Raw genomic sequence first — 25,107 nt, forward strand, 5'->3', positions numbered from 1 at the left:
TTTTATAGGTATATGGGGTCTCTTATCCGGACATCTGTCATTTCGAATGTCCCAACACCCAGGCTGGTCACCCTGGGCCCGATGGAAATTATACAGCCTGATAGGTTAGACGTTCCTGCACATTTTTAATGCAGAATTAAATGTTCTCCATGAATTTAATAACCATAAAGAACAAACCTCTAAGCAGTTGATTAAGGACTTGATGATAAACATAATTTACTGTTGGAAAGTGAGTGAAGGCTGCAACGATAACTGTGTAACATGTAATCTCCACGGTCAGAAAGAACTTTGGGGATTAGATGCTATGGGCAACTCTTGAAATCAAGACATCTGGAGCAAAGCAGAATGGAATCTGCAGTACCCACATATAACCCTCACAGGACCTGCAGTACCCACATATAACCCTCACAGGACCTGCAGTACCCACATACAACCCTCACAGGACCTGCAGTACCCACATACAACCCTCACAGGACCTGCAGTACCCACATATAACCCTCACAGGACCTGCAGTGCGCACATATAGCCCTCACGGGACCTGCAGTGTCCACATATGACCCTCACAGGACCTGCAGTGCCCACATATACAGTAACCCTCACAGGACCTGCAGTGCCCACATATACAGGAACCCTCACAGGATCTGCAGTGCCCACATATAACCCTCACAATATCTGCAGTGCCCACATATAACCCTCACAGGATCTGCAGTGCCCACATATAACCCTCACAGGACCTGCAGTGCCCACATATAGCCCTCACAGGACCTGCAGTGCCCACATATACAGTAACCCTCACAGGATCTGCAGTGCCCACATATAGCCCTCACAGGATCTGCAGTGCCCACATATAGCCCTCACAGGACCTGCAGTGCCCACATATAGCCCTCACAGGACCTGCAGTGCCCACATATACAGGAACCCTCACAGGATCTGCAGTGCCCACATATAACCCTCACAGGATCTGCAGTGCCCACATATAACCCTCACAGGACCTGCAGTGCCCACATATAACCCTCACAGGACCTGCAGTGCCCACATATAACCCTCACAGGACCTGCAGTGCCCACATATAACCCTCACAGGACTTGCAGTGCCCACATATAGCCCTCACAGGACCTGCAGTGCCCACATATACAGTAATCCTCACAGGATCTGCAGTGCCCACATATAACCCTCACAGGATCTGCAGTGCCCACATATAACCCTCACAGGACTGCAGTGCCCACATATAGCCCTCACAGGACCTGCAGTGCCCACATATAGCCCTCACAGGACCTGCAGTGCCCACATATAGCCCTCACAGGACCTGCAGTGCCCACATATAGCCCTCACAGGACCTGCAGTGCCCACATATACAGGAACCCTCACAGGATCTGCAGTGCCCACATATAACCCTCACAGGACCTGCAGTGCCCACATATAACCCTCACAGGACCTGCAGTGCCCACATATAACCCTCACAGGACCTGCAGTGCCCACATATAACCCTCACAGGACCTGCAGTGCCCACATATAGCCCTCACAGGACCTGCAGTGCCCACATATACAGTAATCCTCACAGGATCTGCAGTGCCCACATATAACCCTCACATGATCTGCAGTGCCCACATATAACCCTCACAGGACTGCAGTGCCCACATATAGCCCTCACAGGACCTGCAGTGCCCACATATAGCCCTCACAGGACCTGCAGTGCCCACATATAGCCCTCACAGGACCTGCAGTGCCCACATATAGCCCTCACAGGACCTGCAGTGCCCACATATACAGGAACCCTCACAGGATCTGCAGTGCCCACATATAACCCTCACAGGATCTGCAGTGCCCACATATAACCCTCACAGGACCTGCAGTGCCCACATATAACCCTCACAGGACCTGCAGTGCCCACATATAGCCCTCACAGGATCTGCAGTGCCCACATATGACCCTCACAGGACCTGCAGTGCCCACATATACAGGAACCCTCACAGGATCTGCAGTGCCCACATATAACCCTCACAGGATCTGCAGTGCCCACATATAACCCTCACAGGATCTGCAGTGCCCACATATAACCCTCACAGGATCTGCAGTGCCCACATATAACCCTCACAGGACCTGCAGTGCCCACATATAGCCCTCACAGGACCTGCAGTGCCCACATATACAGTAACCCTCACAGGATCTGCAGTGCCCACATATAACCTTCGGTATAGAATCGGGAAGCCTGCTGCCTTAATACCGGCTGCCGGCTTCCCGACTGTCATATCCCGGCGAGGGATGAAATGCCGGGCGTCTAGATGTAGGCGCCTGACATTTCCCCGATGCCAGGCGCCGCGAGCGGACAGCCGCGGGGGGATGGGAAGGTTAGGTTTAGGGCACCCGGGGGGGGGGGGGGGGACTTAGGGTTAGGCACCCCACCGGGAGGGTTAGGGTTAGGCTGGAGGGAGGGTTAGGGTTAGGCACCCCCTGGGGGGGGACTTAGGGTTAGGCACCCCCCCGGGGAACTTAGGTTTAGGCAGCGGGGAAGGGGGGGTTAGGGTTAGGCACTTAGAGGGGAGGTTAGGGTTAGGCACCCCTAAGGGAGGGTTAGGGGGGTAGGTTAGTTAGTACTTACCTATCCACGATCGGGATTTCCAGCGCTGTTAGGCTTCCGCTGCCGGGAACTCTGCTGTTGTCGGCCAGGCGCTGCCGGGAATCGAACCATGCGGCCGGCGGTATTTCATACCGATTCCTAACCTTCACAGGACCTGCAGGAACCCGCATACAGCCCTCACAGAACTTGCATTATCCACATACAACCCTCACAGCACCTGCAGTCACCACATATATCACTAACCGGACCTGAAGGAACCTACATATAACCTTCACAGGACCTGCAGAACCCACATATACCCCTCACAGGATCTGCAGTACCCACATATACCCCTCACAGGACCAGCACTACCCATATATACCCCTCACAGGACCAGCACTACCAACATATACCCCTTACAGGACCAGCAGCACCCACATATACCCCTTACAGGACCTGCAGCACCCACATATACCCCTTACAGGACCTGCAGCACCCACATATACCCCTCACAGGACCTGCAGCACCCACATATATCCCTCACAGGACCTGCAGCACCCACGTATAGCCCTTACAGGACCTGCAGCACCCACATATACCCCTTACAGGACCTGCAGCACCCACATATACCCCTCACAGGATCTGCAGCACCCACATATACCCCTCACAGGACCTGCACTACCCACATATACCCCTTACAGAACCTGAACTACCCACATATACACCTCACAGGACCTGCAGTGATCACATATAACCCTCACAGGACCTGCAGTGCCCACATATACCCCTCACAGGACCTACAGTACCCACATATACCCCTCACAGGACCTACAGTACCCACATATACCCCTCACAGGACCTGCAGTACCCACATATACCCCTCACAGGATCTGCAGCACCCACATATACCCCTCACAGGACCAGCACTACCCATATATACCCCTCACAGGACCAGCACTACCAACATATACCCCTTACAGGACCAGCAGCACCCACATATACCCCTTACAGGACCTGCAGCACCCACATATACCCCTCACAGGACCTGCAGCACCCACATATATCCCTCACAGGACCTGCAGCACCCACGTATAGCCCTTACAGGACCTGCAGCACCCACATATACCCCTTACAGGACCTGCAGTACCCACATATACCCCTCACAGGATCTGCAGCACCCACATATACCCCTCACAGGACCTGCACTACCCACATATACCCCTTACAGAACCTGAACTACCCACATATACACCTCACAGGACCTGCAGTGATCACATATAACCCTCACAGGACCTGCAGTGCCCACATATACCCCTCACAGGACCTACAGTACCCACATATTCCCTCACAGGACCTACAGTACCCACATATACCCCTCACAGGACCTGCAGTACCCACATATACCCCTCACAGGATCTGCAGCACCCACATATACCCCTCACAGGACCTGCACTACCCACATATACCCCTTACAGAACCTGAACTACCCACATATACACCTCACAGGACCTGCAGTGATCACATATAACCCTCACAGGACCTGCAGTACCCACATATACCCCTCACAGGACCTGCAGTACCCACATATACCCCTCACAGGACCAGCACTACCCACATATACCCCTTACAGGACCTGCAGCACCCACATATACCCCTCACAGGATCTGCAGCACCCACATATACCCCTCACAGGATCTGCAGCACCCACATATACCCCTCACAGGACCAGCACTACCCACATATACCCCTCACAGGACCAGCACTACCCACATATACCCCTTACAGGACCTGCAGCACCCACATATACCCCTTACAGGACCTGCAGCACCCACATATACCCCTCACAGGACCTGCAGCACCCACATATATCCCTCACAGGACCTGCAGCACCCACGTATAGCCCTTACAGGACCTGCAGTACCCACATATACCCCTCACAGGACCTGCAGTACCCACATATATCCCTCACAGGACCTGCGATCCCATATGCAGTCAAACTGGCTCCGGCATCTCAGTTCCAGCAGGCTTTCTGCGTACCCACAGGGTTACTCAGAAAGCCGATTATGGACTGGTCGCCAACCGAGCTGTGTCTTTGTACGAAGGCATCGGTGGGCATCTCATTCCAAATCCAGGCGGCTGTGACATTTGCATTTTTTCGCGCAGCTGCTGCGTACAGAATCGCAGTCACAACGGCATTTACGTCCATCTCTGAACCAGGCCTTAAAATGCCTTGTCTTAAAATGCCTAGAAACATACAAGGCTATACTGAACGCTTGGCCTGCTAGAGCCTCTTGAGTTGGGCCACTATTTTTCTCTATTAAATTCCATTGAGAAGATAACAAAATAATAACCAAGCCCATGTGTAGTTAAACATGAAAATATTCATCATCTGCACATCATAAACCAGCGTGTAATGATCTGCAGCTCACACATGTATGTAATGCTGGGCACACGTGTCTTTCATGTCTGTTTCCTGCTCAGATGGAGGAAGAATCTTCTCTGGATTTGCTCATTGAGGATCAGGACGATTTATTGGAGAAATTGGATAATTGGAATTTTCCAATCTTCAATCTGATGGAGAAGACCGGAGGAAAATCTGGGAGGATCCTTAGTGAGGTGAGTGCTGTTACATGTATGTTATTTGTTCTGAATTCTTAGTGTGGTGTGTGCTGTTACATCTATGTTACTTGTCCTGAATTCTTAGTGTGGTGATGCTGTTACATGTATGTTACTTGTCCTAAATTCTTAGTGAGGTGAGTGCTGTTACATATATTTTACTTGTCCTGAATTCTTAGTGAGGAGTGCTGTTACATGTATGTTACTTGTCCTGAATTCTTAGTGAGGTGTGTGCTGTTACATGTATGTTACTTGTGCTGAATTCTTAGTGTGGTGTGTGCTGTTACATGTATGTTACTTGTCCTGAATTCTTAGTGAGGTGTGTGCTGTTACATGTATGTTACTTGTCCTGAATTCTTAGTGAGGTGTGTGCTGTTACATGTATGTTACTTGTCCTGAATTCTTAGTGAGGAGTGCTGTTACTTGTATGTTACTTGTCCTGAATTCTTAGTGTGGTGACTGCTGTCACATGTATGTTACTTGTCCTGAATTCTTAGTGTAGTGTGTGCTGTTACATGTATGTTACTTGTCCTGAATTCTTAGTGTGGTGTGTGCTGTCACATGTATGTTACTTGTCCTGAATTCTTAGTGAGGTGTGTGCTGTTACATGTATGTACTTGTGCTGAATTCTTAGTGAGGAGTGCTGTTACATGTATGTTACTTGTCCTGAATTCTTAGTGAGGTGTGTGCTGTTACATGTATGTTACTTGTCCTGAATTCTTAGTGAGGAGTGCTGTTACATGTATGTTACTTGGCCTGAATTCTTAGTGTGGTGATGCTGTTACATGTATGTTACTTGTGCTGAATTCTTAGTGTGGTGTGTGCTGTTACATGTATGTTACTTGTCCTGAATTCTTAGTGAGGTGTGTGCTGTTACATGTATGTTACTTGTCCTGAATTCTTAGTGAGGAGTGCTGTTACATGTATGTTACTTGTCCTGAATTCTTAGTGAGGTGTGTGCTGTTACATGTATGTTACTTGTCCTGAATTCTTAGTGAGGAGTGCTGTTACATGTATGTTACTTGTCCTGAATTCTTAGTGTGGTGATGCTGTTACATGTATGTTACTTGTGCTGAATTCTTAGTGTGGTGTGTGCTGTTACATGTATGTTACTTGTCCTGAATTCTTAGTGAGGTGTGTGCTGTTACATGTATGTTACTTGTCCTGAATTCTTAGTGAGGAGTGCTGTTACATGTATGTTACGTGGCCTGAATTCTTAGTGTGGTGTGTGCTGTTACATGTATGTTACTTGTGCTGAATTCTTAGTGTGGTGTGTGCTGTTACATGTATGTTACTTGTCCTGAATTCTTAGTGTGGTGTGTGCTGTTACATGTATGTTACTTGTCCTGAATTCTTAGTGAGGTGAGTGCTGTTACTTGTATGTTACTTGTCCTGAATTCTTAGTGTGGTGATGCTGTTACATGTATGTTACTTGTGCTGAATTCTTAGTGTGGTGTGTGCTGTTACATGTATGTTACTTGTCCTGAATTCTTAGTGTGGTGTGTGATGTTACTTGTCCTGAATTCTTAGTGAGGTGTGTGCTGTTACATGTATGTACTTGTCCTGAATTCTTAGTGAGGAGTGCTGTTACATGTATGTTACTTGTCCTGAATTCTTAGTGAGGTGTGTGCTGTTACATGTATGTTACTTGTCCTGAATTCTTAGTGAGGAGTGCTGTTACATGTATGTTACTTGGCCTGAATTCTTAGTGTGGTGATGCTGTTACATGTATGTTACTTGTGCTGAATTCTTAGTGTGGTGTGTGCTGTTACATGTATGTTACTTGTCCTGAATTCTTAGTGAGGTGTGTGCTGTTACATGTATGTTACTTGTCCTGAATTCTTAGTGAGGAGTGCTGTTACATGTATGTTACTTGGCCTGAATTCTTAGTGTGGTGTGTGCTGTTACATGTATGTTACTTGTGCTGAATTCTTAGTGTGGTGTGTGGTGTCACATGTATGTTACTTGTCCTGAATTCTTAGTGTGGTGTGTGCTGTTACATGTATGTTACTTGTCCTGAATTCTTAGTGTGGTGTGTGCTGTCACATCTGTGTTACATAAACTTGATCCTCATGTTTCTAAGTCGGATGCAAATGGTGAGTTTTTGCATAGGGCACGTGTAAAAGCGTTTCTACGCATTTTTGCGTGTCTCGGTCATATTCTGAGTTGGACAGAACTTGGCCATATTTGTCTTTCCGTGAAATTGGCGCTCCGGGGAGAGTAATGAGTGGCGACAATGCGATCGCACGTATTTGTTCAGACTTGTGGGCGTGTATCAAAATCTCTGTGCAATTCGTTTTCCTTCTGCTCTGCCCACATGCTGGAGTAACGGCGGCCTCTGGGGTACTTTATTTGGTGAACCTGCCCTGTAATTGCCCCCTAATGGACTTCATAGCCTTTTGGATAGCCTATTTGAGGCCCCAATATCGAAAGATCTTTCTTTTTTATTTTCCTCCCAAAAACCTCTGCAAACTCTCTCTAAAGTTGACTTCCCACATTCTAGCTGCAGTAAAAGCTGTAATACAAAAATAAAAAAACGGAAAGAGGAAGCCGATTCTTCCAATCTCTGTCCTTAAACACCAAATCTGGCAAGTTGCAGCTGTGAAGAAAATTACCTATTACCTGCATGATGGGGCCACATGCTTGCTTAGGTTTGGGCACACTTGCCATGTTGATGGTGCCTCCCCACCACTATGATCTGACCCCTAAATTACTAGCCTGACACATGCACAATGCAGTGTTGAAAGTTTCATTCCACTGCTGTTTCCCTCTGTGGCTCCCCTTACCTCTGAACTATCTTCTTCCATGCTTGGCACTTGCTTTCTGCATCCTTTTCAGTCTGTTTCGTCTTCTTGTTAGTCTTGTTTCCCCATGCCACCCTTTACCCTCCACCCTCATAGAGAATGTGTAGGAATATATGTTTTGCATGCTAGGTTTCTATGTTTGTAGTGATACCTGTACACGATTGTCATGGACCCAGTTTGGAGATACTCCAATCTTTAAACCACTGTCCGTAACTTTGTCAAGATCATCACTCACTTGAGCTTGCATGATGTGGGTCTGACACAGAGTTAATCAAAAAACAACCACCTGGTCTGTCTGCAGAAAAGATTACACTCCCCAGTATCTCTCTAATTCACTTGTAATTCACTGCCACCACTAAAGTTGTGTCAGACTCTAAATAGGAAGCCTTAAGTTCTCCCTACAACTACAATTAAGTCCCACTTCTCATTACCCAAATAATAACCTGTAATAAAGATATGTACAGTAGCATGGATTAGCCAAATCCACAGGCAAAATGGATTCGATAAGAATCACAGAGACCAATTTTATTGAATGAAGTTCAATATGAGAAAGATACTCACATTGCTTAAAGTGTATACATAAACAGGTAATAAAAATTACATACAAAGTTAGCCTTAGGCAAATAATTTTCTTTCAAACAAAAATGAAAAATCAATTGAACAGTTTCACTTACATGAATCTGTGTGCATGGATACGCAGGAAAATGAGCCATACCCAATTTCAGATGGGCTTCCAAGTATTGTACACAGTTTCACAGTACCACATGGTATTCATCCCTGTCTGTGCTGTCACACAGCCCTCCTTTCATTGACTTTCTGTGTCAATGCAAATTAGCCAAGGAACTCTTAGAGAGGTATGTGCTATTACATACAAATGGTGCAATATTCGAGGTGCGCAAGACCTGCAGCCTATTCACTTCTCAAAAAAGGTGTTGCCACTCCTTTAACCTTATAAATATGACAACAAAAACTTCTGAGCGTGAAATGGCGCTGGATATACAATAATGAATAAACAGGTAGATGATACTTATTCCTTATGTGTATTTGGTTTGTCAAGACGTAGCAATAATCGAAGAACAAGGGGGCGTAAAGGCGAATCAGTGTATACCATAACTCACTTAGGGAGTAATATAATCCTTCTCATCAAGGTTTCTTTATACTTTTCTGAAAGTATAAAGAAACCTTGATGAGAAGGATTATATTACTCCCTAAGTGAGTTATGGTATGCACTGATTCGCCTTTGCGCCCCCTTGTGTTGAGACAACATTGACAAGATATCAATTGATTCTAATAGAGGGGGTTTAAAGACACCTTTACAGGAGTACTTCCATATGCCACTGTGTGAGTTTGGGTACGCCATCTCTATTGACAGTGGGGTGTATGTGCAGATTATATATATCCTTACCGAGTCATCAATCTTGTTTTGTGTGTGTTATGTTTTTTTCTATGTACACACAATGGAGAAATGCAGCATGATCTGAGATCCACACAAAAGAACCTTTATTGCTACGTCTTGACAGACCAAATACATATAAGGAATAAGTATCATCTACCTGTTGTTTCTTCATTATTGTATATCCAGCGCCATTTCATGCTCAGACGTTTTTGTTGTCGTATTTGGTGTGCTATTACATATATGTTACATGTTCTGTATCATTAAAGAGGTGTGCGCTGTTACATGATAAAGAGGGGTTCGTCATCAGTCCTCTAATATAGCGTAATGAGTTACTGAGAGCAGCAGGTACTTGAGATGCCCAGTCTCCTATCATGTGAATAGGTTAAAAGGTTGCAGCCAGCGCAGAACTTTGGGTAGATGTAGACTTATGTGGGTGTAAGCAGGTGAGGTATGTGGGTGTAAGCAGGTGAGGTATGTGGGTGTGAGCAGGTGAAGTGTGTGGGTGTCAGCAGGTGATGTATGTGGGTGTCAGCAGGTGATGTATGTGGGTGTCAGCAGGTGAGGTATGTGGGTGTGAGCAGGTGAGGTATGTGGGTGGGAGCAGGTGAGGTGTGTGGGTGTGAGCAGGTGAGGTGTGTGGGTGTGAGCAGGTGATGTGTGTGGGTGTGAGCAGGTGATGTGTGTGGGTGTGAGCAGGTGATGTGTGTGGGTGTCAGCAGGTGATGTGTGTGGGTGTCAGCAGGTGAAGTGTGTGGGTGTCAGCAGGTGAAGTGTGTGGGTGTCAGCAGGTGAAGTGTGTGGGTGTCAGCAGGTGATGTATGTGGGTGTCAGCAGGTGATGTATGTGGGTGTGAGCAGGTGATGTATGTGGGTGTGAGCAGGTGATGTATGTGGGTGTGAGCAGGTGATGTATGTGGGTGTGAGCAGGTGATGTATGTGGGTGTGAGCAGGTGGTGTACATGTACCCCAGTATAAAATATATGCCACACAGTGGCCCTGGTATACCTATTACTCACCTTTTATTACTGCCAGTTCCCAATGACTTTGTGGCGGCAGCTGCCTCGGGTACCACGCGGGGCGGCTGCTGCAGTAGGCAGTTAGCGCACTGCAGACGTGACATAACACTTAAGGGACTTAGGAGCCGCTTGTGTCAGCCGCTCTGCATGCCGCTTCGTCCAGAAACCAGTTCCATCTGTTCTCATCTTCTCTGCAACCCGGTGGGGGCAGGAGCCCTCCAGTGTGTGACCTGTGTGCAACGTCGCCATACAGACTATCACTTCACTAGGAAATATTGATATCACTTAGGCATGAGGCATGAGCCACTTTGTGATCTCACTACAGCCTAGTGATTTGATAGCTCCTCGTTCCCGTGAATGGAGGCACAGCCCACACACAATTACAGCTTCCACTATAGGTGTACATTAATAATCCCCATATCCCCCAATATTTAATGTTGCATTTGTGCAAACCACGATTCAGAAAATAAAAATATTCACCCCCCCATTACCATTGTGCCCCCAAATGTATTATTATTACAGAATGTTTTCCGGTCTTGCCATTTCCACTGAACCTCGGAGTCTTATTGAAGTATTATAGATATGACTTGTAGAGGGACCAACCATTATTGATTTTCCTTGTGGCACCGTATAATCATTATTGGCCTGACAGCTTTTTATCATGACTAACTTTTTTTGGCAAGACCGTCTTCCAATAAAATGGTTTTATACAAAATTGTCTAAGGCGGCTGAAGTGGACGGTTCAGGTTCGGTGCCAAATTGTAGCACTGACATCATTTACCTCCTGAAATTATAACATGCGTAATCCAAGGTCTTTCGAGGATACCTGCTATAGAAATTAGACGGATTGCCGTACACACACAACAGCAAAGCTTAATAAATGAATGCTTAATTTACATCAGATGCTATGAAATTCCACTGAGAAGATGTATTGTGTTTTAGGGCTGCAGTCAGTGGAGAAATGATATTCTCATTTTAGTTGTTGTTGTTTGAGTGTTTCAGCAACTAGACAGAGTTGGGGCACGACATTGCTCCTGTATATACTGCGTGTACACCTTACCATCCGGTAGAGTATGGGATTGCAGTGGCTCGTGTACTCATCAGTACATATATGTGTCGTTATATTCGTACGGGTAGCTTAAGAGGTTACTATTTGGACTCCCAACTCATCAGTCTTGAAATCCGAATACTGTAGATCATGTAAGCTAATGAAATTAACTCGCAACCTCAGTGATGTGAGGCAGTAATGCTAACCACTACCCCTACCGTGCTTCCCACCATTCGCCTATAAAACAGTTTCTTTTTCATCCATCTGGGGGATGCCATTACTTCTGGGATATGCATAGTGAGGTGTGGAGTCAGGCACTAACGAAGACCGGCTCCCACCCCCTATATAACCTGTCCCCTTCCACTAGAATCTCAGTCTTGTTTTTAGTGCTTTGGAGTAAGGCACTAGTTAGGTCCTAGCTTTTAGTTAGGGTTAATTTCTTTATTTATCTGTTTGGTTTGGGTACTTAGTTCCTGGCGACAAGCACTAGCAGGAGTGCCAGTTAGATAGGATAGAGGTTTGTGTGAACCCTGTATCCCACTCTAAAGACAGCCCCTGGGAGAGTCACCAAACTACACAGTCCCTGGATCTCTCTCCATGCCATACACACATCTGAGAGGGCCGCTGGCACAAAGGTCAGCTTGATACATTTTATATGTAAAAGACTTTGTTGCTGTATTTTCGGTATGCAGTCGGGAAGCCGGTGGACCTAATCCCGACAGCCGGCTTCCCGACTGCTTTATCCCATCGATGGTTAAATGACAGCATCTAAATGCCTGTGATTTTATCGACGCCAGGAGGTTTAGGGATCCCGGGGGGACTTAGGGTTAGGCACCCCCCGGGGGACTTAGGTGTAGGCAGCGGGGAAGGGGAGGTTAGGTTTAGGCACTTAGAGGGGGGATTAAGGTTAGGTACTGGGGGGGAGGTTAGGGTTAGGCACCCCTAAGGGACGGTTAGGGGGGGAATTTGGTTAGTTAGTACTTGCCTTTAGACGATCGGGATTTCCACTGCCGCCAGCCTGCTGGTGTCGGGATTCCAACCGCCGACATGCGTCTGGCAGTAAGTCATACTGCTTCCGTGTTTTCTGCTTCGCGGCAAGCCGCTTTTAAGCATAGCGGCCGGGGATGTTATTACTCACGTGGCAGCAGCTGTAGGTGCCGGTGCACGTGCTTCCGCAGCACCCACTGCTTTCAATCATCGCTAGATGACCTGACGGTTCCTCCTGGGGGACCGCCGTCTCAGATTACATAGTGGAACATGCTGCTGACTTTTGTGAGAGAGGGAGGCTTGTTGAACGCCCCCAGCATGTGTCGCTGCTGCACGTGCACGTGCGCCATCTGTGACATCATCACTATGAGCTGCGGTAACATCAGAGCTCTGTGGTTCTCTGGAAGGAAACGCCGGTGGCTAGGTAAATGCCTAGGATGACGTCAGGCATACTGAATGAAGCAGGACGCCAACAGCGTACCCGGCCGCACCCCCTCCAGGTATTTGAGTGGCAGCAGGCTCGCCGGGGTTCAGAACCACACTCAAACATTATTTGACCGGTGTTGAGTTCTGCTGGGCTCACTGCAAATTACAGGGGGATGGCTGTCTATTATCAGATTAGCAGTTAAACTGGGATTATTACTTTTGGGTATTAACCTGGTGATATATGTTGGTTTTATAACATTGTTATGTATATATAAGCACCTTTACTGCACTGTTTCTCAGGAATCTAGGCAGTAACATACATGGTTGTACTAAAGATTCTATGTTTGCCTTTGTTTTTTTTTTTAAAGTGAATGTGTACTTCAAGGAGTCCGGGTTTTTTTGCATTTAGGTGAATTATAGTCCCTTTTTACCGCTTCACTTTTGCTGTCATATCAGAAGCAGTGGTTGTTATTCTAGAGGAATTTAGGTAGCTATATACTGGTTAGACTTGTCTTTCTCTCTTAAGGAGGGTATCCAATTAGCCCCGAACATTTTTTGTGCGCTAATGGATCCCCCAGATCTATCCAATTAGTCCCGAAGTCGGCACTTATCGGGGCTTTATTTTCGGGACCTGATGTGTCCCGAAAAATAATCCACGATAAGTGCCGGTTTTTTCACCCCCGAAATGGCAAAAATACATAGGTCCGCGAGCTTATCGCGGATCCTATGTGTTTTCGGGAGAAATCCTATTATTTTGGATGAAATAATAGGATAGGGTAAAAAAAAATAAAAAATTGGTGAAAAATCCCCGTTTATCGCCGATTGCGTCTAATTGGATACCCCTCTTAGTATGGAGAAGCCAGACAAGGGTTCCAAAAAAGAGGGATCAGTCACTTTTTATACTTGTACAAAATGTGATAAAAAATTGCCAAAAGGTACGGACCCAGGGTCGCCCTGTGCTGGTTGTTCACAGGGGGATTCATTACCGGGATGTTCGGCTAAACAGTCAGTGATGCCTGATTGGGCCAGGTCTATGGCTTAGGCCATAAGTGAATTACATCACTCAGGCAAATTATATGTTACCTTGTGCTCAAGTTCCTACTTTGTCTGATCCCACGGTAGAGCCCAGATGGATCAAGGTTATGGGATGAGGTCTCGCTCAAATGGCAACGTCCCTAAATAAAATGGTAACGTCAGCAGGGGCCACAGCCGCTAAGAGACGTTCAGGCCATTCCTCAGTGGATTTTTCTGGAGAAGAGACTTGAGCTACATCCTTCCCAGGAATAAGGGGAATTGGATTATGACTGGGAAGACACCTCAAACTGGGAGGGTGATTCCCATTCTGACTCAGGAGTTTCTATGTTGATAGATGCAGTCAGGGAGACTTTGCATCTACAAGATACCGCTATTCCGGTGGCTAGTTCAGTTTCTTTCTTTAAACGTAAGAAGAAACATGTATCTGTATCTGTTTTCCCAGATTTTTCACATTTTAAGGAAATATTAAAAGTAGTCTGGTTAATAATACCTGATTCCAAATGTCATATTCCGAAAAAATTTAAATATCTTTATCCAATTTCGGAAATGGATACCAAGCTTTGGGAAATTCCACCCATGGTGGATGCTTCTATTGCTAGGTTAGTCAGGAATACGGTTATTCCCACAACACAGTCTGTAACTCCTAAAGATCCTATAGATAGAAATAATGAGGCTGCACTTAAATCTATATTCACTTTATCAGAAGTCTCGCTGCAGCCGGTTCTGGACAGCGCCTGGGTGATGAAGGCTATCAATTCCTGAATGAACCAGATGATGGCTGGGTTTCAATCAGGGGATTTGTCTGAAGTGAGTTCTTTAGCTTATCTGATTTCGGAAGCTCTGACCTACAGTATATAGGTGATGCTTTAATAGAAGTCTCGTATTTCTGCTTTTGCAATTTCCGCCAGACTTTCTCTATGGCATAAAACATGGAAAGCAAACAGAGTCCAAGCATTCTTTAGAGCAGGGATAAGACCCCCGGAATCATTTGGTCTGGCCCTCTGAGTTTTTTTTCTGCTAGTCTTATCTGGCTAGTACGGTGCTTAGAATGGCACCCGGCAACCAGAATCTATGCAGCAGTGCCGCCTGGAGCATCTTTAGGATGATTCAGATGGTCACACTGCTGCCCTTACAGCTCCCCGAAGCATCCTCAGGATGCTTCGGGCATTGCTGTAATCACTGGCAATTGTGGTCCTGCCCCGTGTGACATCACACAGAGGGGGCGTGGCCTGCACCAGGCCCGCAAATCTTGTATATATCAAAATGGCCCTCGACAAAAAAAAGGTTCCCCACCCCTGCTTTAGAGGCGTTGCCTTTTGAAGGAGGTTTTCTGTTTGGTCCAGAATTTACTAAAATTATTTCTCAGGTCATGGGAGGAAGAAGTCCTTACCTTCCTGTAACAACACCAAAACCAAAATCCCCTAGGTTTCATTCCTTTCAGACTCAAGACGAAGGAAGCTTTCAGGCCTTCAGGGGTATACCCAGGGTACCCCGTACAGTTGCCTTCAGGGGACGTGCTGTCCTCGGCACCCATTGCCTTGCTGTTAAGTCAGCAGGTCAATCCACATGACTGTCACGGGGCTGGGACCCATCCTCTGGTGGGAGGCCACTCACTCGTATTTCGGGAAACTTGGATTCAATCCAACCCGGATTTTTGGATGTCAACTAGTAACCAGGGGTTACATTTTAGATCTGGAGGGTCCTGTTCCAGAAAGATTCTTTTCCACTCCTCTCCCTGTGGATGGTTGCAGAAAGGCGGCTCTCAGGCAATTTCTGCGCTTTCCGATTCCAGAGTAATTATTCCGGTTCACGTACTACAGCAAAGCATGGAGTTCTACTCCAGTCTTTTCTTGTTAGACAAACCGGACGGGTCGTTTCGTCCCATTCTCAACCTCAGAGGGTTAAATGCTTATCTCCTCTTGGAAAAATTCAAGATGGAGTTCATAAGGTCAGTCATTTGTTTCATGAAAGAAAAGGAACTTCTGGCCTCTATTGATATCAAGGATGCCTACCTCCAAATTCCTATATGGAGGGGTCATCAACATCATCTGCAGTTTGCAGGCTCTGCCATTCGATTAGTACACCGCTCCCAGAGTCTTTACAACGGTTGTGGCACACACGATCTCCCTGGGTTTTTTCTTCGGCACCCAGTGTCACAGAGTGTTTCTTCCGCAGGCAACGATTCAGGATCTTCAATCCAAAATAAGGACCATTTTACAGACGCCTCATATCTCAGTCCTCAGGGCTATGCAGCTTCTGGGAAAAATGGTTACTTCATTTGAAGCCGTCCCTTTCGCCAGATTTTATGCCCGACCACTGCAAAACCAATTGCTTCATCGATGGGTGAAGCCAGACCCCCGATTAAACAGGCAGATGTTCATAATATCTCTGCAGACCAGTCAGTCACTTCTATGGTGGCTACAGATGCAAATCTGAACAGGGGTTGCCAATTGTCAATCATAAATTAAACCATTGTCACCACAGATGCCAGCCTAACTGGCTGGAGGGGCGGTGGTTCTAGATAGGCACCTACAGGGTCTATGGGCCGTCCAGGAAACTTAACTTTCCATCAATATACTGGAATTGAGGGTGATTCGGTATGCATTGGTTCAGGCTCAATTCCATTTTAGGAGCCTACCAGTGCGAATCCAGTCACACAATGCCATGGAAGTTGCTTATATAAATAACAAGCAGGGCATCAAGTTGCTGGAGAGATGATGGAGGACAGAATCCAATTATTACCCAACTCTCTTAACACTGACTAAGAGATTTAGGTCTGAAGATTGTGCTGGACAGCGAATAATCCCCAGACTGCAGAAAAAGGAGTCATAGTGGGTACCCCAAAGTGACATATATAGACACTTCTTCAGGGCTTGCTTGGATATTTGGTTGATACATTTTATAGCTGCCTTTGTGTAGATTAGGGGTTCAACTCTTCAACAATGTAAGAAATTGCATTCGATCATTGTCCAAACCAGGATTGTTAGATGGGTGAATTATTTTAGTCACTATAATAAATGAGCTGTATACACATGAAAATGTCCATCTAATGGATTTTATTAATTCCATGATTAAACGGAACAAGTCACAGAGTGCCATATCTACATAGAAAGATAACTTGTTGCAATACTTAGAGTGGTGTTCTCTTATAACAGACAATGGGGCAGATGTATTAACCTCTGGAGAGTGATAAACTGCCAGCCACTCAGCTCCCAACTGTCATGTTACAAGCTGTGTTTGAAAAAATGAGAGTTAGGAGCTGATTGGTTGGTAGTTTATCACTCTCCAATGTATCACTTTCCAGAGCTTAGTACATCGGCCCTAATGTTGGTTTCCAAATCAGAACTACCTGAAGTAGAGGATGGTTCCACGAAAGTGTAGCATCAAGAATGAAGTGAAACTTTTTTTCATTTTGTGTTAAGCTTTATTTGTTGGTTGTTTTTAGTTTTAAAATAGTGTTTTAAAGGATATTCCTTTCTTAAGTTAACTTATAATGATTTTACTGACCATACTATTGTAATGACATACTGCTGATGTTGTGAAGAAAAATATGTTCTGATTAGAAAACCAACATTGTCTTTGATGGAAGAACAATGTAGTCAACACAAACTGTTTCAGTTCCCATATTGTCTATTGTTTGTTCACCCCCTGTAGCTAAACCCAAATGCACAACCATGAGTAGAATAAAAACTAGATTCATTTGTAACTACAGTCGCTGTTATGCCCATCGGTGCCTGGGTGTGGCGCTGTGTGTGCTTTGTTTCTCCTTTCTCTCTGGGTTTGACTCTTTCCTGGTGGGCCACCTCTCTCTCTGACTCTCTTATGGACAACCTTATTTTCTCCTGGCCTGTCTGTCTTTCCCACTCTCTCCTTTGCGCTCTCTCACTCTCTGGAGCCACCTCTCTCTTGGGCTGACTTTCCCTCTGACATTCTCTCCCGAGCCTCCTCTTTTTCTCACTCTGGTCCACCTCACTCCCTCTCCTGGGCTGCTTCTCTCTCTCCCCCCCCCCCCCCCCACACCAGTCAATTTCTCTCACTCTTTCTTGAGCCTCTCTCTCTCTCTCTCTCTCTCTCTCTCTTCTGAGCCTCCTCTTTATGTCACTCTCTCCTGGGCTGTCTCTGACTCTCCTGCGCCGCCTGCATTTCTCTCTCTCTCTCTCTCTCTCTCTCTGACCGTCTCACTTTCCTGGGCCGTGCCTCTAACTTTGTCTCACTCTCTTCTGAGCCTCCTCTTTTTCTCACTCTCTCCTGGGCCGCCTCACTCTGTCCTGGGCCGGCTTCCTCTCTTTCACTATCCTGGGCTGTCTCTCTCTCTCTCCTTCTCACTCTCCTGGGCCGGCTGCCTCTCTGTCCCACTCACTCTCCTGGGCCGGCTGCCTCTCTCTCACTATCCTGGGCTGTCTCTCACTCTCCTGGTTTATACCTCTTTCTTCCCCCAGCCATCGCCTTTCTCTTTCCTCTGGACTGCGCCGCTCTCTCCCTCCATAGGCCATGCCTCTCACTCTCTCCTTAGGCCGCACCTCTCTCTCACTCTCTCCTTAGGTCAGCCTCTCTTCTGCGCTACTTGTTTTTGTTTGCTCCACCCCCTCTCTGTCCTATTGCGCTGCCTCTCTATATTTAATGTTGGGCTGCTGCTCTCTCTGGGCCGCCTCTCTCTTTGACTTAGTCCTGGGACGCCTATCTCTTTCACTTTCTCTCTCTCTCCCCTCTTTTCTCCTGCTTTAGACTCTAGTTTGCCCTCTACCATCTTGTCAGTGTCTATTTCTACTTCAGGGTCCATAGGGTATCCACAGGATACCTTGGGGTATAGGTGTGACGTCAGTCATCGGGCACCATAGAGTTAAGCTTTCAGCCTCCCAGGATGCACTAGGGTTCCTCTCCTATACCCTGCCCCCGAGCCAAGGCACCTCAGTTTAGTTTGGTGCCCGGCCGGAGTCGGGTGCACCTATTGGATTTGGGGCTAAGAAGAGCCCCTGAAGTTTTCCTGCATGCAGCTGTGGCTGCACATTGGATGTACAGCATGGACAGTCAGTCCTGACGTCCATGCTGTCTTCCCTACACCCCCGCCGGTACCAGAACGCTGGTACCGATCCGGGGATGCTGGTGAGCATCTGGGGTCACAGCTAGCGGTGACCCCAGATGTTCCGGACCATGGCCGGAATCAAGGGGGACAGCAAGGTAAGCAGCGGGGTCCCGCGGTGGGTCCCCGCTGTTACATGGTCCAAAGTCCCCAGGCAGGGGGCTCCCTGGGGACTGGCTGCAGCGTGGAGCCAGGTATATAACCTGCGCTTCCACTACCCCCCTGGGACAGCGGACCGCAGCAGAGCTTGCTAAGTGGGAATCCCCTCCACAGGTGGATTCTCATGTGACACGTCTTGTCCGTAGTGCCACATTGCCGATGCCATCCATGTCCTCAAGGATGCTACGGACCGCAAGGTGGAGATCTGCCTGAAGTCCGCTTATTCCCTTGCGGGGGGGCAGCGCGGCCGGCTATGGCCATGTGCTGGGTTGCCAGAGCGATGGAGCGCTGGGCGGATTCATTAGAGGCTTCTTTTGATTCCGACTGTCCGGCCGAACAGGCGGAGTTGATTGGCAATCTCCGTGATTCGGCCACTTATATCAACGAGGCGGCCTTAGACATTAGTACCCTGGTGTCTCGAATTTCTTCAGCAGCGGTGGCTGCTCGTGGCACCTTGTGGTTGCGATCCTGGAAGGCGGACGCTGATTCCAAAAAGGGTTTGGAGGCGTTGCCCTTTAACGGAGAAGTTCTCTTCGGTCCAGATCTGGACAAGATTGTGGCCACGCTGGCGGCAGCCAAATCGGCATCTCTCCCGACGGCCGCTGTTCCTTCTGGTTCAGGACCATCGTCCTTTCGGTCTTATAGAGCCCAGGGCAGGCCCAAACCACAGTCTTTTCCCCGACAGGCTGGTCCCAAGAAATCGGCCAAGCCCCGGAAGCAGGCATGGAGTGCCAGACGTCTGGCCCCTAAGCCAGATGACAAGCCTGCGGCCTGACGGTCCGGGCCTCCCTTTGGGGGATCCCAGGGTGGGAGGCCGCCTGCTGCAGTTCGCCCAGTGTTGGTCGGTCACCACGACAGACACTTGGGTTCTCAAGGTGGTCTCCCACGGGTACGCCCTCTCTTTCCGGCACAGACCCCCGGCTCGATTTTTCACCACGGGTCTGCCATCAGACCGGAACAAGGCCACGGAGCTGCGGAAGGTCTTGCACACTATGCTCCAGGCTGGAGTTATAGTGCCTGTTCCATTCTCCCAGAGGGGCCAGGGTTTCTATTCCAATCTCTTTTTGGTGCAGAAACCCAATGGGTCGTATCGTCCAATTCTCAACCTCAAAGCTCTCAACAAGTCTTTGCGGGTGCCGAAGTTTCGGATGGAGACCCTACGGTCCATCATTCTGGCGCTGGAACCTGGGGACTACATGGTGTCATTGGACATACAGGACGCTTACCTGCATGTCCCTATTCTTTTGAGCCATCAACAGTTCCTCAGGTTTGCAATCCGCAGCGACCACTTTCAGTTTCGGGCGTTGCCTTTTGGCCTGGCGACAGCACCGCGTGTGTTCACCAAGGTGATGGCTGTCATGGCGGCTTCTCTGCGGCTGCAGGGAGTCCGCATGTTGCCGTACTTGGACGACCTTTAATTAGTGGCAGGATCTCCGGAGCTCCTTCTGCGCCACTTGGACCTGACCATTGCGCTACTGCAACGGCACGGCTGGTTAATAAACTGGCAGAAGTCCACTCTAATCCCGTCTCGGCGGATTCTGCACCTCGGAGCCTTATTGGACTCGGGACAGCAAAGGATCTTTGTGACGGGGGAAAAGATCTCTGCTTTACAGTCAAGGGTGCGCAGTTGTCTGCACAGCCGCCGGGTGTCTCTACACTCGGCGATGAGGTTACTGGGCTCCATGGTGTCGGTGTTCGACATGGTGGAATATGCCCAGTTTCACTCCAGACCTCTGCAGCACCTGATCCTGTCCAAGTGGAACGGGCTGCCTCAGTCTCTAAAGTCCCAGACGATGGTGCTCACCCCGGATGTTCGCCTGTCCCTTGCCTGGTGGTTACAGACGACCCATCTCAGCAAGGGACGTCCGTTCTGGGTACCAAATTGGGTCCTGTTGACAACGGACGCCAGTCTTCGGGGCTGGGGAGCAGTTTCGGGTCCACACTTGTTCCAGGGCAGGTGGACTCCGACAGAAGCAGAGCTTCCAATAAATATCTTGGAACTCCGTGCGGTCTTCAATGCCCTCCAGCAGGCACATCGGATTCTCCAGGGTCGCCCAGTGCAGGTCCAGTCGGACAACGCTACCACCGTGGCCTACATAAACCGGCAAGGAGGAACCCGAAGTCGGGCGGCTCTCGTAGAGGTGTCTCGGATCCTGGTATGGGCGGAGCGCAATCTTTCGGCATATCAGCTGTCTTCATCCCGGGAGTGCTAAATTGGGAGGCGGACTTTCTAAGTCGCCAGGACGTTCATCCGGGGGAATGGTCCCTGCACCCAGACGTTTTTCAACTACTGGTGGACAAGTGGGGTCTTCCAGAGATCGACCTCATGGCGTCCCGGCACAACAACAATTTGCCGGTGTACGGGTCTCGCACAAGAGACGAAGAGGCGTCTCTGGTGGATGCTCTGTCCGTCCGGTGGACGTTCCGGTTCGCTTACCTGTTTCCTCCGGTTTCCCTTCTTCCACGGGTAATCCGGAAATTCAAACAGGAAGGAGGGACGCTCCTGTTAATAGCTCCCGCGTGGCCCAGACGGCACTGGTTCTCAGACCTTCAGGGTCTGTCCGTGGACAGTCCTCTGCGGTTGCCGCTATGACTGGACCTTCTGTCGCAGGGTCCTTGTCTTCACCAGGACCTGACTCGGCTGTCTTTGACGGCGTGGCTGTTGAGACAGCCATGTTGAGGTCCAGGGGGTTTTCCAGCTCTGTAGTGCGTACCATGTTACGAGCTCGGAAACCATCTTCCGCGAGAATATACCATCGCGTGTGGCATACGTTCTTCCAGTGGTGTCGACCGAGAGTTTATGCACCGCGGGAGTTTCGTCTGTCTCGGATACTCGCCTTCCTACAAGCGGGACTAGACCATGGGCTTCACCTTGCTTCTTTGAAGGTACAGGTTTCGGCCCTGTCTGTCTGGTTTCACCGTAGGATTGCTACAATCCTCGATGTGCGCACCTTTATGCAAGGTGTTCTATGCAGTCAGCCGCCCTTTGTTCCACCTGTGGGATTTGGCTGAGGTCCTGAGGGCTCTCCAGGGACCGCCGTTTGAACCACTGGGCTCAGTGGATCTTAAATGGCTAACAGCTAAGACTGTTTTCCTTCTGGCCATTGCTTCGGCCAGACGTGTTTCTGATTTAGGGGCTCTTTCTTGTAGACCCCCTTTCTTGATTTTTCATGGGAACAGGGCAGTGCTCCGCACTCGGCCTGAATTTTTTCCCAAAGTTGTTTCCCAGTTTCATGTTAACAAGGAAATAGTTGTTCCGGCCTTTAACTCACCTGGCCTTTCAGTGAGTGAGGCCACTTTGTATGTTGTGCGGGCCTTAAGGACTTATGTTGACCGCACTTCTTCGTTTAGGAAGTCGGACGCCTTGTTTGTCCTCTATGGCTTCCGTAAAAAGGGTTGGCCTGCTTCAAAGCAAACTTTGGCAGCCTGGATCCGTATGGCTATTTCTGAAGCTTATCTTCATGAAGATCTGCCGGTTCCTCCTTCTTTGAAGGCTCATTCCACTAGGTCTGTGGGTCCTTCGTGGGCAGCTCGAAGTGGTGCCTCTGCAGTCCAGATCTGCAAGGCTGCTACGTGGTCCTCTGTCCATACCTTCGTGAGGTATTACAGGTTTGACACCTTCGCCTCTCAGGATGCTTCCTTCGGGTGGCGGATTCTCCTTTCAGCACAGGAGCGTCCCCACCCTTAAAGGATACTGCTTTGGGACATCCCCAAGGTATCCTGTGGATACCCTATGGACCCTGAAGTAGAAAATATGAGATATGGTAAGAACTTACCTTTGTTATCTCTATTTCTATGAAGTCCATAGGGTTCCACAGGACTCCCGCCCTGTCGCACCTGTGCTGCAGATGGGCTTTGGTTTTTCCGTCTCCCTCTGGTGAGAGTGTGATTCTTGTATGTATCCAGATCTTCTTTCTTTCTCTCTCTTCCTTCTCCTCCTCCGGCCTATGGCTTGGTAACTAACTGAGGTGCCTTGGCTCGGGGGCGGGGTATAGGAGGGGGACCCTAGTGCATCCTGGGAGGCTGAAAGCTTAACTCTATGGTGCCCGATAACTGACGTCACACCTATACCCCAAGGTATCCTGTGGAACCATATGGACTTCGTAGAAATAGAGATAACAAAGGTAAGTTCTTACCATATCTCATATTTTACCTAGGGCACAGCAGGATGGAGCTACAGAACCCCATGCTGACAGCATGTCAACATGTAGGGCACAGACTTGTCCCCTGCCATCTTGTCCATGTGTCTTTACCTGGAGCAAAGCTGGATAGAGTAGTCAATACTAGCGGTGTGGGGAGACAGACGCACCTTTGTTTTTGCACCTCTCTTATTCTAAGAGGAGGGAGATTCTAAGTGTGCATTTCCAGACGCATTACTTTTATATATTGATAAGAAAAGGTGATTGAGCGGCAGTCGCACACGCGCCTTCACTTTTACTTCGTTACATAACTATCCAATCACACCCTAACCTATCGACTGTGTGATTGCACTGCACTTACTGTGACATCATTATCTAATCTCACAGCTGTGACATTGACTTTGTGACTACACTGCACTCACTGTGACATCATTATCCAATCACACACTAACCTGTTACATAGACTGTGTGATTGTACTGTGCTCACTGTAACAACATTATCCAATCACACACTAACCTGTTACATAGACTGTGTGATTGTACTTTGCTCACTGTAACATCATTATCCAATCACACACTAACCTGTTACATACTGTGTTATTGTACTGTGCTCACTGTGACATCGTTATCCAATCACACACTAACCTGTTACATAGACTGTTATTGTAGTGTGCTCACTGTAAAATCATTATACAATCACACACTAACCTGTTACATAGACTGAGATTGTACTGTGCTCACTGTAACAACATTATCCAATCACACACTAACCTGTTACATAGACTGTGTGATTGTACTTTGCTCACTGTAACATCATTATCCAATCACACACTAACCTGTTACATAGACTGTGTTATTGTACTGTGCTCACTGTGACATCATTATCCAATCACACACTAACCTGTTACATACTGTTATTGTACTGTGCTCACTGTGACATCGTTATCCAATCACACACTAACCTGTTACATAGACTGTTATTGTAGTGTGCTCACTGTAAAATCATTATACAATCACACACTAACCTGTTACATAGACTGTGAGATTGTAGTGTGCTCACTGTAAAATCATTATACAATCACACACTAACCTGTTACATATACTGTGTGATTGTACTGTGCTCACTGTGACATCATTATCCAATCACATACTAACCTGTTACATAGACTGTGTGATTGCACTGCGCTCACTGTAACATCATTATCCAATCACACACTAACCTGTTACATACTGTGTGATTGTACTGTGCTCACTTTGACATCATTATACAATCACATACTAACCTGTTACATAGACTGTTATTGTAGTGTGCTCACTGTAAAATCATTATACAATCACACACTAACCTGTTACATAGACTGTGTGATTGTACTGTGCTCACGGTGACATCATTATCCAATCACATACTAACCTGTTACATAGACTGTTATTGTAGTGTGCTCACTGTAAAATCATTATACAATCACACACTAACCTGTTACATAGACTGTGTGATTGTACTGTGCTCACGGTGACATCATTATCCAATCACATACTAACCTGTTACATAGACTGTGTTATTGTAGTGTGCTCACTGTAAAATCATTATACAATCACACACTAACCTGTTACATAGACTGTGCGGTTGTAGGGTGCTCACTGTAAAATCATTATCCAATCACACACTAACCTGTTACATAGACTGTGTGATTGTACTGTACTCACTTTGACATCATTATGCAATCACACACTAACCTGTTACATAGACTGTGTGATTGTACTGTGCTCACTGTGACATCATTATCCAATCACACACTAACCTGTTACATAGACTGTGTTATTGAACTGTGCTCACTGTGACATCAT

At 47.6% G+C, this 25,107-nt stretch overlaps 1 protein-coding gene across 1 annotated transcript in view; it reads left to right on the plus strand.

Annotated features, from left to right (window-relative positions):
* Positions 1-25,107, plus strand: part of PDE3B (phosphodiesterase 3B) — a 186,123-nt gene that overhangs the window by 133,226 nt on the left and 27,790 nt on the right. The window contains exon 9 of the mRNA XM_088450314.1: positions 5,039-5,173. Within this exon, the coding sequence (XP_088306440.1) occupies positions 5,039-5,173 (135 nt within the window). The remainder of the gene's footprint in view (positions 1-5,038; positions 5,174-25,107) is intronic.

The sequence above is a fragment of the Taudactylus pleione genome, unplaced genomic scaffold (genome assembly GCF_031769625.1).
Source record: "Taudactylus pleione unplaced genomic scaffold, aTauple2 ptg000515l, whole genome shotgun sequence".
In the NCBI taxonomy this organism is placed as follows: domain Eukaryota; kingdom Metazoa; phylum Chordata; class Amphibia; order Anura; family Myobatrachidae; genus Taudactylus; species Taudactylus pleione.